The sequence below is a fragment of the Staurois parvus genome, unplaced genomic scaffold, assembly GCF_062004578.1.
Source record: "Staurois parvus isolate SC_StPar_1 unplaced genomic scaffold, SC_StPar_1.0 ptg003390l, whole genome shotgun sequence".
Lineage (NCBI taxonomy): Eukaryota > Metazoa > Chordata > Amphibia > Anura > Ranidae > Staurois > Staurois parvus.
The window spans coordinates 19,639-36,186 of record NW_028321186.1 but is presented as its reverse complement, the minus strand read 5'-3'; the positions used below and the strand labels follow the sequence as shown (position 1 = coordinate 36,186).

Genomic DNA, 16,548 nt, shown 5'->3' with positions numbered 1-16,548 from the left:
CGTACACCAGTCCAGTACCGAGAACCCCAGGCGCAATGTACACAAGTCCAGTACCGAGAACCCCGGGGGCCACGTACACAAGTCCAGTACCGAGAACCCCGGGGGCCACGTACACGAGTCCAGTACCAAGAACCCCGGGGTATATACAAGAGGTCATACAGAGCAATGGAGAGCCTTCACTTCCCTACAAAGGAGAATCCGGAGAAAACAAAGAATCAATGTATCAATCAGAAGATCTATTGGTGTGTGTCTGGATCTTCCAATCAGAATACATAATCTGTGATGAAGGAACGTCTCCGGAGCCAATCTGCTGCCGGGGCTCATAGAGCACATAATGTATGTTCCGCCCACCCCATGTCCTCTCCAATCGCTGCTTCTTCCTGATTAAAGCCCACCTTCACCCCAAAAACAAATTCTTCACCCCTGGCTCCACCCCCTCCTCCCCCACAATTATATTTATTTCAGGTACTTCTATATCGCCGTTAATGTACAAATATATAGTACATTCCCATCAGGCCCCGCCCCTGTACAAATATATAGTACATTCCCATCAGGCCCCGCCCCTGTACAAATATATAGTACATTCCCATCAGGCCCCGCCCTGTACAAATATATTGTACATTCCCACCAGGCCCCGCCCCTGTACAAATATATTGTACATTCCCACCAGGCCCCGCCCCTGTACAAATATATTGTACATTCCCACCAGGCCCCGCCCCTGTACAAATATATTGTACATTCCCACCAGGCCCCGCCCCTGTACAAATATATTGTACATTCCCACCAGGCCCCGCCCCCGAGCTGGAAGGAGGATCTGGGATCCGTTCCATATACGGTCACGGCCGGTCACATGTCGGATTATTATTCTTCGCTCATTGGGCTCCTCCTGAGCACGTTGCTCCCCGTAGAACCGTATATTGATTAGTTATTGATTATCACTTTGATTGTTATCAGTGCAACACCAAATAAAGCTGATGACAGAGTGAGAGAAATAAAAAAGAAAATATACACTGCCCCCCCCCCCCCCCCCATACACAGCGTCTCCACTAACATAGTCTACCTGCCCCCCCCCCCCCCCATACACAGCGTCTCCAATAACAGTCTACCTGCCCCCCCCCCCCCCCCCCCCCCCATACACAGCGTCTCCAATAGCAGTCTACCTGCCCCCCCCCCTCCATACACAGCGTCTACACTAACATAGTTTACCTGCCCCCCCCCCCATACACAGGGTCTCCAATAACTGTCTACCTGCCCCCCCCCCCCCCATACACAGCGTCTCCAATAACAGTCTACCTGCCCCCCCCCTCCATACACAGCGTCTCCACTAACATAGTCTACCTGCCCCCCCCCCCCCCCATACACAGCGTCTCCAATAACATAGTCTACCTGCCCCCCCCATACACAGCGTCTCCAATAACAGTCTACCTGCCCCCCCCATACACAGCGTCTCCAATAACAGTCTACCTGCCCCCCCCCTCCATACACAGCGTCTCCACTAACAGTCTACCTGCCCCCCCCCTCCATACACAGCGTCTCCACTAACATAGTCTACCTGCCCCCCCCCCCCCATACACAGCGTCTCCAATAGCAGTCTACCTGCCCCCCCCCCATACACAGCGTCTCCACTAACATAGTCTACCTGCCCCCCCCCATACACAGCGTCTCCAATAACAGTCTACCTGCCCCCCCCCTCCATACACAGCGTCTCCAATAACAGTCTACCTGCCCCCCCCATACACAGCGTCTCCAATAACAGTCTACCTGCCCCCCCCCTCCATACACAGCGTCTCCACTAACATAGTCTACCTGCCCCCCCCCCCCATACACAGCGTCTCCAATAACAGTCTACCTGCCCCCCCCCCCCCCCCATACACAGCGTCTCCAATAACAGTCTACCTGCCCCCCCCCCCCCCCCTCCATACACAGCGTCTCCAATAACAGTCTACCTGCCCCCCCCCCCCCCCATACACAGCGTCTCCAATAGCAGTCTACCTGCCCCCCCCCCCTCCATACACAGCGTCTCCAATAACATAGTCTACCTGCCCCCCCCCCCCCCTCCATACACAGCGTCTCCAATAATAGTCTACCTGCCCCCCCCCCCCCCCCATACACAGCGTCTCCAATAACAGTCTACCTGCCCCCCCCCCCCATACACAGCGTCTCCAATAACAGTCTACCTGCCCCCCCCCCCTCCATACACAGCGTCTCCAATAACATAGTCTACCTGCCCCCCCCCCCCCATACACAGCGTCTCCAATAACAGTCTACCTGAAAAGAGACAAAAGTCCATCCAGTCCAACCATTAAAAACAAATAACATTCCCCTCCTGGATTGGTGACCTGGACAGTCTCGTGGCGTGACCCGGACAGTCTCGTGGCGTGACCCGGACAGTCTCGTGGCGTGACCCGGACAGTCTCGTGGCGTGACCCGGACAGTCTCGTGGCGTGACCCGGACAGTCTCGTGGCGTGACCCGGACAGTCTCGTGGCGTATCCCGGACAGTCTCGTGGCGTGACCCGGACAGTCTCGTGGCGTATCCCGGACAGTCTCGTGGCGTGACCCGGACAGTCTCGTGGCGTGACCCGGACAGTCTCGTGGCGTGACCCGGACAGTCTCGTGGCGTATCCCGGACAGTCTCGTGGCGTGACCCGGACAGTCTCGTGGCGTGACCCGGACAGTCTCGTGGCGTGACCCGGACAGTCTCGTGGCGTGACCCGGACAGTCTCGTGGCGTGACCCGGACAGTCTCGTGGCGTATCCCGGACAGTCTCGTGGCGTGACCCGGACAGTCTCGTGGCGTGACCCGGACAGTCTCGTGGCGTGACCCGGACAGTCTCGTGGCGTGACCCGGACAGTCTCGTGGCGTGACCCCGACAGTCTCGTGGCGTGACCCCGACAGTCTCTTGGCGTGACCCCGACAGCTTCATGGTGTGCCCTGGCCATTCCTTCAGTGGCTATGGACCAACATTCGCCCAAAAGTATCAGCAATGATCCGTCCTATCAGGTCCCTTGTGTACATGTCCCCCCCCCCCCCCAGAGGCAGAATCTGTGTTTTGTTTCATCTTTCCCGTGATGTGATACAAGTTGTGGATCATATTTACGTTTCCATCATACATGTATTGTCAGGCGTGTCTGATGTGTGGCATTCATTGTGCCCATTCCATGTTGCAGTTGAAATGAAGACCCCGAAGCGCCGGCAGCCCTTCATCCCCTTCGCTCTCCGGAACCACACGGGCTGCAGGCTCTGGTTTGCTACGCTGACTACGACGCCCACGCGGTAAGGAGACCCCCATAGCCTGACCCCCATAGCCTGACCCCCATAGGCTGACCCCCGTAGGCTGACCCCCATAGGCTGACCCCCCGTATCCTGACCCCCGTAGGCTGACCCCCGTAGGCTGACCCCCATAGCCTGGCCCCCATAGCCTGGCCCCCATAGCCTGACCCCCATAGCCTGACCCCCATAGCCTGACCCCCATAGCCTGACCCCCGTAGCCTGACCCCCGTAGCCTGACCCCCGTAGCCTGACCCCCGTAGCCTGACCCCCGTAGCCTGACCCCCGTAGCCTGACCCCCGTAGGCTGACCCCCGTAGCCTGGCCCCCGTAGCCTGACCCCCGTAGCCTGGCCCCCGTAGCCTGGCCCCCGTAGGCTGACCCCCGTAGCCTGACCCCCATAGGCTGACCCCCATAGCCTGACCCCCATAGCCTGACCCCCATAGGCTGACCCCAGTATCCTGACCCCCATAGGCTGACCCCCATAGCCTGACCCCCATAGCCTGGCCCCCGTAGCCTGGCCCCCGTAGGCTGACCCCCATAGCCTGACCCCGTCTGTTCTTCAGCTTCCTCCTTTCTGTTCCGTTTTATTTCTCCATCCTGTCGGCCAATCTGATCATGAGATGTGAGAGCAGAAATCCGGCAGATCTGTGAGGTCGGGGCCTCTCTCTGCCAGTGTATGGGCAGCTTATACCCAACTTGTGAGAGTACAACTCGAGGAAAAGCTGGTTTTAAAATCTTGGATGGAGTAAGGGCGGGTTATACCCCTGAGATGTGTCCCCCTGGGGGAGATTTCCCTTCACTTCCTATCCCATAGCCAAAACAGGAAGTGAGGAAATCCCTGCTTGTCACCATAGTCAGTGTCCTCATTGGAAGGTTTCCCCTCTATTCCTGTTCTGGGGGCAACCCAACATCTGGGGCTTTCTTCACCTTTCAATGAAAATGGTCACCAGGACACCTAGAGGGGGAATCTCCCTAATGGGGACACAGACAGCAATAAAACCTGACAGATGATCTCACCCCTCCCCCTCCATCCAACACTGACAGGGGGTCTCATCCCTCCCCCTCCATCCAACACTGACAGGGGGTCTCATCCCTCCCCCCTCCATCCAACACTGGCAGGGGGTCTCACCCCTCCCCCTCCATCCAACACTGACAGGGGGTCTCATCCCTCCCCCCTCCATCCAACACTGACAGGGGGTCTCACCCCTCCCCCTCCATCCAACACTGACAGGGGGATTCACCCCTCCCCCTCCATCCAACACTGACAGGGGGATTCACCCCCCCCTCCATCCAACACTGACAGGGGGTCTCATCCCTCCCCCCTCCATCCAACACTGACAGGGGGTCTCATCCCTCCCCCCTCCATCCAACACTGACAGGGGGTCTCACCCCTCCCCCTCCATCCAACACTGACAGGGGGTCTCACCCTCCCCCTCCATCCAACACTGACAGGGGGTCTCACCCCTCCCCCTCCATCCAACACTGACAGGGGGTCTCACCCCTCCCACTCCATCCAACACTGACAGGGGGTCTCATCCCTCCCCTCTCCATCCAACACTGGCAGGGGGTCTCACCCCTCCCTCTCCATCCAACACTGACAGGGGGTCTCATCCCTCCCCCCTCCATCCAACACTGACAGGGGGTCTCATCCCTCCCCCTCCATCCAACACTGACAGGGGGTCTCATCCCTCCCCCCTCCATCCAACACTGGCAGGGGGTCTCACCCCTCCCCCCTCCATCCAACACTGACAGGGGGTCTCATCCCTCCCCCTCCATCCAACACTGACAGGGGGTCTCATCCCTCCCCCCTCCATCCAACACTGGCAGGGGGTCTCACCCCTCCCCCTCCATCCAACACTGACAGGGGGATTCACCCCTCCCCCTCCATCCAACACTGACAGGGGGATTCACCCCCCCCTCCATCCAACACTGACAGGGGGTCTCATCCCTCCCCCCTCCATCCAACACTGACAGGGGGTCTCATCCCTCCCCCCTCCATCCAACACTGACAGGGGGTCTCACCCCTCCCCCTCCATCCAACACTGACAGGGGGTCTCACCCCTCCCCCTCCATCCAACACTGACAGGGGGTCTCACCCCTCCCCCTCCATCCAACACTGACAGGGGGTCTCACCCCTCCCACTCCATCCAACACTGACAGGGGGTCTCATCCCTCCCCCCTCCATCCAACACTGACAGGGGGTCTCATCCCTCCCCCTCCATCCAACACTGACAGGGGGTCTCATCCCTCCCCCCTCCATCCAACACTGACAGGGGTCCCTTTGTCCTTCTTACTGAGCAAATCAATAGCAATGGGAGCCATTGGCTCCTGCTCCTGTCAATCAACTAAAGTGGCTGGGGGAGGGGCCAGGTCCCGCTGCCTGAGTCACTGGTCACAGAATTGGGGCTCGGGAGTGAGCCGCAGGAGTGCCCCCATGGGAATTGCCTTCTTATTGGGGGCACCAGGAAGGGGGGAGGACCAGGAGTGGTGGTGGGAGGCCCGAGATGAGGAGGATGGAGGGGGCTCTGTGTGATTCTATTACACAGAGCAGGTAAGTATAGACAGACTGTGGGGGTGCGAGGTCTCGGGGGGCTCCAGGTCACCCCACGTCTCATGAATTGTGATATGTTGCAGCGCTGCGTTGTCACACAGCGGGAGCCCGGAGGTCGTCTCTGACAACGATCGCACCTTCCTGGATGACGCCCACAATGTCAGTCAGTGGAGAGAAGTGCTGCCGGGAGAGGAGATCCCCTTCAAGTTCGAGACGCGGGAGAAGCTCAGACACAGGTAAGGAGGAGTCCTGATCAGCAACGAGGGGATTGGTTGTCACCAAGGCAGCCCATAGACCCGATTCCTCCATCAACACACTCCAGGCAGATACCCGATTCCTCCATCAACACACTCCAGGCAGATACCCGATTCCCCCATCAACACACTCCAGGCAGATACCCGATTCCCCCATCAACACACTCCAGGCAGATACCCGATTCCCCCATCAACACACTCCAGGCAGATACCCGATTCCCCCATCAACACACTCCAGGCAGATGCCTGATTCCCCCATCAACACACTCTAGGCGGATGTCTGATTCCCCCATCAACACACTCCAGGCGGATGCCTGATTCCCCCATCAACACACTCCAGGCAGATACCCGATTCCCCCATCAACACACTCCAGGCAGATACCCGATTCCCCCATCAACACACTCCAGGCAGATGCCTGATTCCCCCATCAACACACTCCAGGCGGATGCCTGATTCCCCCATCAACACACTCCAGGCGGATGCCTGATTCCCCCATCAACACACTCCAGGCGGATGCCTGATTCCCCCATCAACACACTCCTGGCGGATGCCTGATTCCCCCATCAACACACTCCAGGCGGATGCCTGATTCCCCCATCAACACACTCCAGGCGGATGCCTGATTCCCCCATCAACACACTCCAGGCGGATGCCTGATTCCCCCATCAACACACTCCAGGCGGATGCCTGATTCCCCCATCAACACACTCCAGGCGGATGCCTGATTCCCCCATCAACACACTCCAGGCGGATGCCTGATTCCCCCATCCGGACACTCCTCCTCATCACAGTGGGATACAACAAGTGACGTCTGTCCGGTGCAGCTACACACAAGATGGCTGAACACTGGACTGTCTGTCCTCTCCTGTCACCACCAATGGGAGGGAACTCTCAGATCCACACACAGTACATGCAGGGTCAGTAGGAGTGATGATGGTGGAGGATGGGGATGGAGGAGGATAATACTGATGATGGAGCATGATGAATGATGATGATGATGGGCGATGAATGATGATTGGTGGTGGTGATGTGGTAGGTAAGTAGGTAAGATGATGGAGGATGATGATGACGATTGGTGGTGGTGATGCGGTGGGTTGGATGATGATTGGTGGAGGATGACGATGATTGGTGGAGGATGACGATGATTGGTGGAGGATGATGGACGATGATGATGATGATTATTGGTGGAGGATGACGATGATGATGATTGGTGGAGGATGATGATGATTGGTGGAGGATGATGATGATTGGTGGAGGATGATGATGATTGGTGGAGGATGATGATGATTGGTGGTGGTGATGCGGTAGGTTGGATGATGATTGGTGGAGGATGATGGACGATGATGATGATTGGTGGAGGATGATGATTGGTGGTGGTGATGATGATTGGTGGTGGTGATGCGGTAGGTTGGATGATGATTGGTGGAGGATAATGATGATTGGTGGAGGATGATGATGATTGTTGGAGGATGATGGACGATGATGATGATTGGTGGAGGATGATGATGATTGGTGGAGGATGATGATGATTGGTGGTGGTGATGGACGATGATGATGATTGGTGGAGGATGATGATGATTGGTGGAGGATGATGATAATTGTTGGAGGATGATGGACGATGATGATGATTGGTGGAGGATGATGATGATGATTGGTGGTGGTGATGCGGTGGGTTGGATGATGATTGGTGGAGGATGACGATGATTGGTGGAGGATGATGGACGATGATGATGATGATTGGTGGAGGATGATGATGATTGGTGGAGGATGATGATGATTGGTGGATGATGATGATGATTGGTGGAGGATGATGATGATTGGTGGAGGATGATGATGATTGGTGGATGATGATGATGGACGATGATGATGATGATGATTGGTGGAGGATGATGATGATTGGTGGATGATGATGATGATTGGTGGAGGATGATGATGATTGGTGGAGGATGACGATGATGATGATTGGTGGAGGATGATGATGATTGGTGGATGATGATGATGATTGGTGGAGGATGACGATGATTGGTGGAGGATGATGGACGATGATGATGATGATTATTGGTGGAGGATGACGATGATGATGATTGGTGGAGGATGATGATGATTGGTGGATGATGATGATGATTGGTGGAGGATGATGATGATTGGTGGACGATGATGATGATTGGTGGATGATGATGATGGACGATGATGATGATGATGATTGGTGGAGGATGATGATGATTGGTGGATGATGATGATGATTGGTGGAGGATGATGATGATTGGTGGAGGATGACGATGATGATGATTGGTGGAGGATGATGATGATTGGTGGATGATGATGATGATTGGTGGAGGATGATGATGATTGGTGGTGGTGATGCGGTGGGTCATCTGCCCTCACTGACACCCCTCCCCCGTCTCTGCAGGCACACTCACGATTTGCGGATCCACCAGCTCCAGGTCCGGGTCAGCGGTTGGGAACAGATCAGCGCCGTGTCGGTGGATAAAGTCGGGGTATTTTTCCGTTATGCCGCCCCTGACAAGAACTCGTCTTTCTCCTCGGTAAGACCTCCATCATGTGATGTCACCTCAGGGAAGGCTCGTTCATCGCTCACGGGGGGAATGTTAGTTCTGCAATCAGCGGGACGTTTTATTGGCCTTTAAAGTGGTTGAAAATCTCAGAGATGAAATCTGAACAAAACACATCCCTCCATAGTGTGTGCCGGTCTCAGTCCAGAGCACTGAGGGTCATTTCTATCTGCTTTCTTCTTCCTCTGCTGTCAGCATGAGTCACTTCTGATGAGTTTTCCTGACACCAAGAGATAAATGGTGACGGGGAGGGAGCTCCAGCACACAGCCTGTGATTGACAGCTTCAGCTCTGTTGCTGTGTGAAGGGGCCGTGTCCCTTCCCTCCATTCAGATGTCTCCTCACTGAGCTCTGTGTGTAATTTCAGCTGTCTGCCCCCTTTTTTCTGAACTCTCAGACAAGCTTTATAAAGTCATGTCTTTGAACAGGTGTAGAGAAGACTGCAGATAAACAGGTACAACTTATGTAGGGGGATTGGTTCCATGTGTGTGTATCGCTTGAGGCCGGTCCCTGGGGATGTGGGAGGGTTTAGGACCCTGTGATATCGATGTGACGATTGTATGATGTATGAGGTGACGTTTGTGTTTCAGGTTGGAAGTTCGATCAGCAGAACGAATATCATCCACCCCCAAGTCTACGTGAGTTCCTTTGCTTCCAATATCCCAGCAATGTACCTCCGTGTTGTCACCAATATCCCAGCAATGTACCTCCGTGTTGTCACCAATATCCCAGCAATGTACCTCCGTGTTGTCACCAATATCCCAGCAATGTACCTCCGTGTTGTCACCAATATCCCAGCAATGTACCTCCGTGTTGTCACCAATATCCCAGCAATGTACCTCCGTGTTGTCACCAATATCCCAGCAATGTACCTCCGTGTTGTCACCCTGTGCTTTCTGCATGGCAGCGTGGGAGTGAGTCAGCAAGGAGCGCTTGTGAATGTCCCTTCTTCATGTTCTGTATGATCTCTCGTCCCGTGTAGTTCTCGGCTCTCCCCCCGGTGCGTGTCGTCTTTGCCGTCACCATGGAAGGCAGTGCGAGGAAAGTCATCACCGTGCGATCGTCCCTGATTGTGAGGAACAAGCTGGAGATCCCCATGGAACTTCGACTGGACAGCCCGTCCGCCCCGGACAGTGAGTGACCCCCGGGACCGGCGTCATGGTTCTGTCTGAACCCAAATGTTACCCCCCTTCATGCCGCCCCCACACAAACATTGGGCGGGGGGGCAGTACGGGGTTAGGCGGGGGGGGGCAGTACGGGGTTGGGCGGGGGGGTGGGGGGTACGGGGTTGGGCAGGACAGGGGGGGGGGGGGGGGCAGTACAGAGTTGGGTGGGGCGGGCAGTTCGGGATTGGGCGTGGGGGGCAGTACGGGATTTGGCGGGGGGGGGGGTATGGGGTTGGGCAGGGCAGGGGGGGGGGCAGTACGGGATTGGGCGGGCGGGGCAGTTCGGGATTGGGCGGGGCGGGCAGTTCGGGATTGGGCGTGGGGGGCAGTACGGGGTTGGGCGGGGCGGGGGGGCAGTTGGGATTGGGCGGGGGGGCAGTACGGGATTGGGCGGGCGGGGGGGGGCAGTACGGGATTGGGTGGGCGGGGCAGTTCGGGATTGGGCGGGGCGGGCAGTTCAGGATTGGGCAGGGGGGCAGTTCGGGGTTGGGCGGGGCGGGCAGTTCAGGATTGGGCGTGGGGACAGTATGGGGTTGGGCAGGGGGGGCAGTACGGGGTTGGGCGGGGCGGGGGGGGCAGTTCGGGATTGGGCGGGGGGGGCAGTACAGGGTTGGGCGGGGCGGGGGGGGCAGTTCGGGATTGGGCGGGGGGGGCAGTTCGGGGTTGAGCGGGGGGGGGGCAGTACGGGGGATGACGGGGGGGGCAGTGCGGGGTTGGGCGGGGCAGTACGGGATTGGGTGGGGCGTGGGGGGCAGTATGGGATTGGGCGGGGGGGGCAGTATGGGGCTGGGCTGTATAATACATTTTGTCATTCTCTGACACCTGGGCGGAGGAAGCTGCATGTGACAGTTATGAGTGTAAAGTGGAACTGAACCTCCTTCCTGTACTCCCAGTAATGGCGCTCCCCCTCCCAGTATTGGCGCTCCCCCTCCCAGTATTGGCGCTCCCCCTCCCAGTAATGGCGCTCCCCCTCCCAGTATTGGCGCTCCCTCTCCCAGTATTGGCGCTCCCCCTCCCAGTATTGGCGCTCCCCCTCCCAGTATTGGCGCTCCCCCTCCCAGTATTGGCGCTCCCCCTCCCAGTATTGGCGCTCCCCCTCCCAGTAATGGCGCTCGCCCTCCTAGCCTCGGTTTGATCTGCGGTTGCCATGGTGCTGCACATCTGATCAGACGGTTTAGCTGAGAGCACAAGCAGCTGTGGCAGTTGTCATGCATGGAATGTGTTGCAGCAATTTGGGTCGGTTTAGTTTCACTGAAGGTGAAATCTCCGGACTGAGACATTCTGCTAGAACAGTAATGCTGGTAACAGGCGGCGTTGGTGTCAGTGTCAGTGTTGGTGCCGGCGTTGGTGTCACTGTTTGTGTCAGCGTTGGTGTCACTGTTGGTGTCAGCGTTGGTGTCACTGTTTGTGTCAGCGTTGGTGTCACTGTTGGTGTCAGCGTTGGTGTTGGTGCTGGTGCCGGCGTTGGTGTCACTGTTTGTGTCAGCGTTGGTGTCACTGTTTGTGTCAGCGTTGGTGTCACTGTTTGTGTCAGCGTTGGTGTCACTGTTTGTGTCAGCGTTGGTGTCACTGTTTGTGTCAGCGTTGGTGTCACTGTTGGTGTCAGCGTTGGTGTCACTGTTTGTGTCAGCGTTGGTGTCACTGTTTGTGTCAGCGTTGGTGTCGGTGTCAGTGCCGGCGTTGGTGTCACTGTTGGTGTCGGTGCCGGCGTTGGTGTCACTGTTTGTGTCAGCGTTGGTGTCAGTGTTGGTGCCGGCGTTGGTGTCACTGTTTGTGTCAGCGTTGGTGTCACTGTTTGTGTCAGCGTTGGTGTCACTGTTTGTGTCGGCGTTGGTGTCAGCGTTAGTGTTGGTGCTGGTGCCGGCGTTGGTGTCACTGTTTGTGTCAGCGTTGGTGTCACTGTTTGTGTCAGCGTTGGTGTCAGTGTCAGTGTTGGTGCCGGCGTTGGTGTCACTGTTTGTGTCAGCGTTGGTGTCACTGTTTGTGTCAGCGTTGGTGTCAGTGTCAGTGTTGGTGCCGGCGTTGGTGTCACTGTTTGTGTCAGCGTTGGTGTCGGTGTCAGTGCCGGCGTTGGTGTCACTGTTGGTGTCGGTGTTGGTGTCACTGTTTGTGTCGGCGTTGGTGTCAGTGCCGGCGTTGGTGTCACTGTTGGTGTCGGTGCCGGCGTTGGTGTCAGTGCCGGCGTTGGTGTCAGTGTCACTGTTAGTATCAGTGCCGGCGTTGGTGTCAGTGTTGGTGTCACTGCCGGCGTTGGTGTCACTGTTGGTGTCACTGTTAGTATCAGTTCCGGCGTTGGTGTCAGTGTTGGTGTCACTGCCGGCGTTGGTGTCAGCGTTGGTGTCAGCGTTGGTGTCAGCGTCACTGTTGGTGTCAGTGCCGGCGTTGGTGTCACAGTTGGTGTCAGTGTCACTGTTGGTGTCAGTGCCAGCGTTGGTGTCGGTGTTGGTGTCAGTGTCACTGTTAGTATCAGTGCCGGCGTTGGTGTCAGTGTTGGTGTCACAGTTGGTGTCGGTGTCACTGTTGGTGTCAGTGCCGGCGTTGGTGTCAGTGTTGGTGTCAGTGCCGGCGTTGGTGTCAGTGATTAGCTGGATATGTGGAAATGTTTGTGTTCAGTTGATGAGGGATTAATGTCGGACTCTTCGTGGTTTGTGGGGTATTTTGGTGGAATGAAGACAGAATTTCTGCTTTAGGAAGTCGGCGTTTCATTTTTGTCACAACTATTCCCGGGTGTGTCTCCCCTGATGACAGCAGAAGGTGCGGATCTTCATTCCTGGCTCCTCCCCCCCTCAGGTGTCACCGCTCTGTCTGCATGTCAGGCGGGGTCATTGTAGTTCAGGAGAGCGGCACACGCAGGACCACACATGACACCATCTCTGCTTCCTCCACAGAGCCGGTGTTACTTCCTGCAGTGATGCCCGGAGATTCGTTTGCTATTCCTCTGCACCTGACATCCTGGCGGCTCCAGGCCCGCCCCCGAGGAATGGGCGTGTTCTTCTGTAAAACTCCCATCCATTGGACCAATGTCAGCAAGACCGGGGAGGTCTCCAGCAGTAAGCGTGAATGTCACTCCATGGATGCCGAGAACAGCAGATATTTCAGGTAAGGACACGTGTGGACGGGAAGGTCTACCTGTGACACCAAAGATCACACGTGTCCAGTTGTCACACAAAGCACTTCCAGCAACTGTCTGATGCCTGAGACTCTGATAATGGGACTCCAGTGCAGAGACATACAATCACCCATAGACCGTCAGAGGAGTGCAGTATGGGCTGCCCTCACTTAGTATGGGGATTGTTGGTTGGCTGCCCTCACTTAGTATGGGGATTGTTGGTTGGCTGCCCTCACTTAGTATGGGGATTGTTGGTTGGCTGCCCTCACTTAGTATGGGGATTGTTGGTTGGCTGCCCTCACTTAGTATGGGGATTGCTGGTTGGCTGCCCTCACTTAGTATGGGGATTGTTGGTTGGCTGCCCTCACGTAGTATGGGGATTGTTGGTTGGCTGCCCTCACGTAGTATGGGGATTGTTGGTTGGCTGCCCTCACTTAGTATGGGGATTGCTGATTGGCTGCCCTCACTTAGTATGGGGATTGCTGATTGGCTGCCCTCAGTTAGTATGGGGATTGCTGATTGGCTGCCCTCACTGCTTGCATGCTTAGATATTATTTATTTATTACAGGTACTTCTGCATCGCCGTCAGTTTACATATATATTATACATTCCCATCAGGCCCCGCCCCCGAGGAGCGTACAATCTAAGGTCCCTAACTCCCATCATACATACACATACTAGGGCCAATGCAGACAGGAGCCAATTCACCTCCCAGCATGTCTTTGGAGTGTGGGAGGAAACTGGAGGACCCAGAAGAAACCCACGCAGCTACAGGGAGAACATGCAAACTCCAGGCAGGTGGAGCCGTGGTTGGGATTCGAACCAATGACCCGAGTACTGCCAGGCGGAAGTGCTGACCACTCAATCACTGTGCTGCTGATCTTCCAGCCAATTGTTTCCTGTCCCGGGATGGAGCAGGAAGCCGTCCGTTTATATTTTGCTGTCTTTGTACTGCTGGGGAGAATTTCCTTCACTTCCTGTCTTGGAGACACAAGTGAGAGGGTTTAGATGGGGGGGAGGGGGGTCAGTACCCATAGATGGCGATCTACCAGGAGAGGGCGGCCAGGTGATTGGTAGATCCGAGGTTGCTGAGCCGCCATCGCAGAGCATCGCACAGAGTGCAGTGCAGAGGGACGAACAATGCTGCGCTGCAGATGTCGCACGATCGTTCAATGGATGTTCATCGTTTAGTTGGGGGAACACAATTTCATGCCAGCAGCTCCAATTCACTCCTATTAGTCTTCTCCAGTTCTTCCACTAGGGAGCGCTGCAGAGATTTTGGATTTGGTAGTGAGGAGGGACTACTTGTAAAGGTGGAGCTGTAGTAGGGAGGCGGAGCCTCATAGGCCGATGCCGAGTGACACCACCTGCACCCCACCTCTTATCCCGGCTGGGGGTCTCCAGAGCAGGAAAGAAGAGATCTGCAGGTCAGTGTGAAGCCAGGCATCGGGTATAATAGTACAGGGCTGCTTTCACACTGACCTGCTGCGGTCTGCCTAAGAGCTCATTCACAAGTGCAGCTGGTGCTGCTGCTCCTCTGAAAAGCGATCTGTGTGTGTCGGGTGGTGAAGAGGCGATTTCTTACCTCCTTACAGCCTGATGTAACCCCATGATCACCACAATTGTGACAGAGGTTTCAGTGAGGTGTGAGGAGGCGCCCGGTGATCTCTGACTCCTCCCATGTTCAGGTAGAGCTCCGCCTCTTTAAGGTTACCTCCCCCTGGTTTAGATCTTTGCGTATTTCTGTCCTCTTTAGGTCTGGGGCCCCGCGGTCCCCTCGCTGTCCTCTACACAACATTTCTCTGTTCTTCTCCTCATCTCTGCATTGAAACGTCTCTAAACACTCGGTGATTGTTAGCTTCATACATTCTATACATGAAAACACCTCCCCCCACCCCTAAGCCCCGCCCCCCAACACTTACCTGAGCCACCTCGTTATCCAGAGATGTCCTACAGTTGTGTCCAAAATTATTCAACCCCCAATGCTGTAAAGGGGTTTAGGGACTATAGTGTACATTTGGAATTGTATTCAGAATCAAATCCTACAAGGACGTTGTAACTACCCAAATGCAACTAAAATGACATCAATTGTTTATGTAATACAGTAGTAAATGGTTCTTATGTGGTTTCTTCATTGCCACAATTATTCAACCCCTTAAAGACTACCACTCTGAAGAACAGAGGTTCATACAGGTGCTTTCCATCAGGTATTGAAAACACCTGTGGATGTCACCGAGCAGCAATCAAGCATAATAAGCACCAATTAGGCAGCTTTAAAATGACTGTGATACTCAGCTCCTTCTAGACATTTACTGGTGTGGTTACAAACATGGTGAAGGCAAGAGAATGGTCCAGGAAGACAAGAGAAGAGGTGATTTCTCTTCACAGGAAGGGCAATGGCTATAAGAAGATTGCAAAGATGTTAAACATACCAAGAGACACCTTAGGAAGCATCATTCGCAAATTCAAGGCAAAGGGCACTGTTGAAACGCTACCTGGTCGTGGCAGAAAGAAGATGCTGACTTCGACTGCTGTGCGCTACCTGAAGCGTAGAGTGGAGAGAAGTCCCCGTGTGACTGCTGAGGAACTGAGAAAAGATTTGTCAGATGTGGGTACAGAAGTTTCAGCCCAGACAATAAGACGCACACTGCGTAATGAAGGCCTCCGTGCCAGAACTCCCAGGCGTACCCCCTTGCTGTCTCCAAAGAATAAGAAGAGTCGACTGCAGTATGCCAAAAGCCATGTGGACAAACCACAAAAGTTGTGGGATAGTGTTCTGTGGACTGATGAAACAAAATTAGAACTGTTTGGGCCCATGGATCAACGCTATGTTTGGAGGAGGAAGAACAAGGCCTATGATGAAAAGAACACCTTGCCTACTGTGAAGCATGGTGGAGGGTCAATCATGCTTTGGGGCTGTTTTGCTTCTGCAGGTACAGGGAAGCTTCAGCGTGTGCAAGGTACCATGAATTCTCTTCAGTACCAGGAGATATTGGATGGAAACGTGATGCAGTCCGTCACACACCTGAGGCTTGGGAGACGTTGGACCTTTCAACAGGACAATGATCCCAAGCATACCTCCAAGTCCACTAGAGCATGGTTGCAGAGGAAAGGCTGGAACATTTTGGAGTGGCCATCGCAGTCACCAGACTTAAATCCGATTGAGAACCTCTGGTGGGACTTAAAGAAAGCAGTTGCAGTGCGCAAGCCTAAGAATGTGACTGAACTGGAGGCCTTTGCCCATGAAGAATGGGCGAAGATACCCGTAGATCGCTGCAAGACACTTGTGTCAAGCTATGCTTCACGTTTAAAAGCTGTTATAACTGTAAAAGGATGCTGTACTAAGTACTAAGATTGAATGTCACTTGGGGGTTGAATAAAACTGATAATGCTGTGAGCACAGAAAAGACATTTGTGGTTATTTCATTATAACTGTTATGTTATATTTGTCTGACCTACAAGTGCCTCTTTAATGTAAATGTAAGCAAGATGACTGAATGATCAAAAGCAATGTCAAACTGGCCAAAACACTCAATTTCAGTGGGGGTTGAATAATTTTGGACACAACTGTAGGTTCTCTGGGCACTCTCACTCCTGATTGGCTGAGGCAGCAGTGGGAGCCAT

The 16,548-nt window shown here is 54.9% G+C and overlaps 1 protein-coding gene across 1 annotated transcript in view; it reads left to right on the top strand.

The window, feature by feature from the left end:
* Positions 1-3,163: 3,163 nt before the first annotated feature.
* LOC149428221 (intermembrane lipid transfer protein VPS13D-like) overlaps positions 3,164-16,548 on the top strand; it is a gene marked incomplete at its 3' end in the record, with an annotated part of 32,669 nt that continues 19,284 nt past the window's right edge. Inside the window, exons 1-6 of the mRNA XM_089667583.1 lie at positions 3,164-3,275; positions 5,906-6,058; positions 8,488-8,623; positions 9,240-9,287; positions 9,632-9,782; positions 12,704-12,914. Coding sequence (XP_089523709.1) covers positions 3,175-3,275; positions 5,906-6,058; positions 8,488-8,623; positions 9,240-9,287; positions 9,632-9,782; positions 12,704-12,914 — 800 coding nt within the window. The remainder of the gene's footprint in view (positions 3,276-5,905; positions 6,059-8,487; positions 8,624-9,239; positions 9,288-9,631; positions 9,783-12,703; positions 12,915-16,548) is intronic.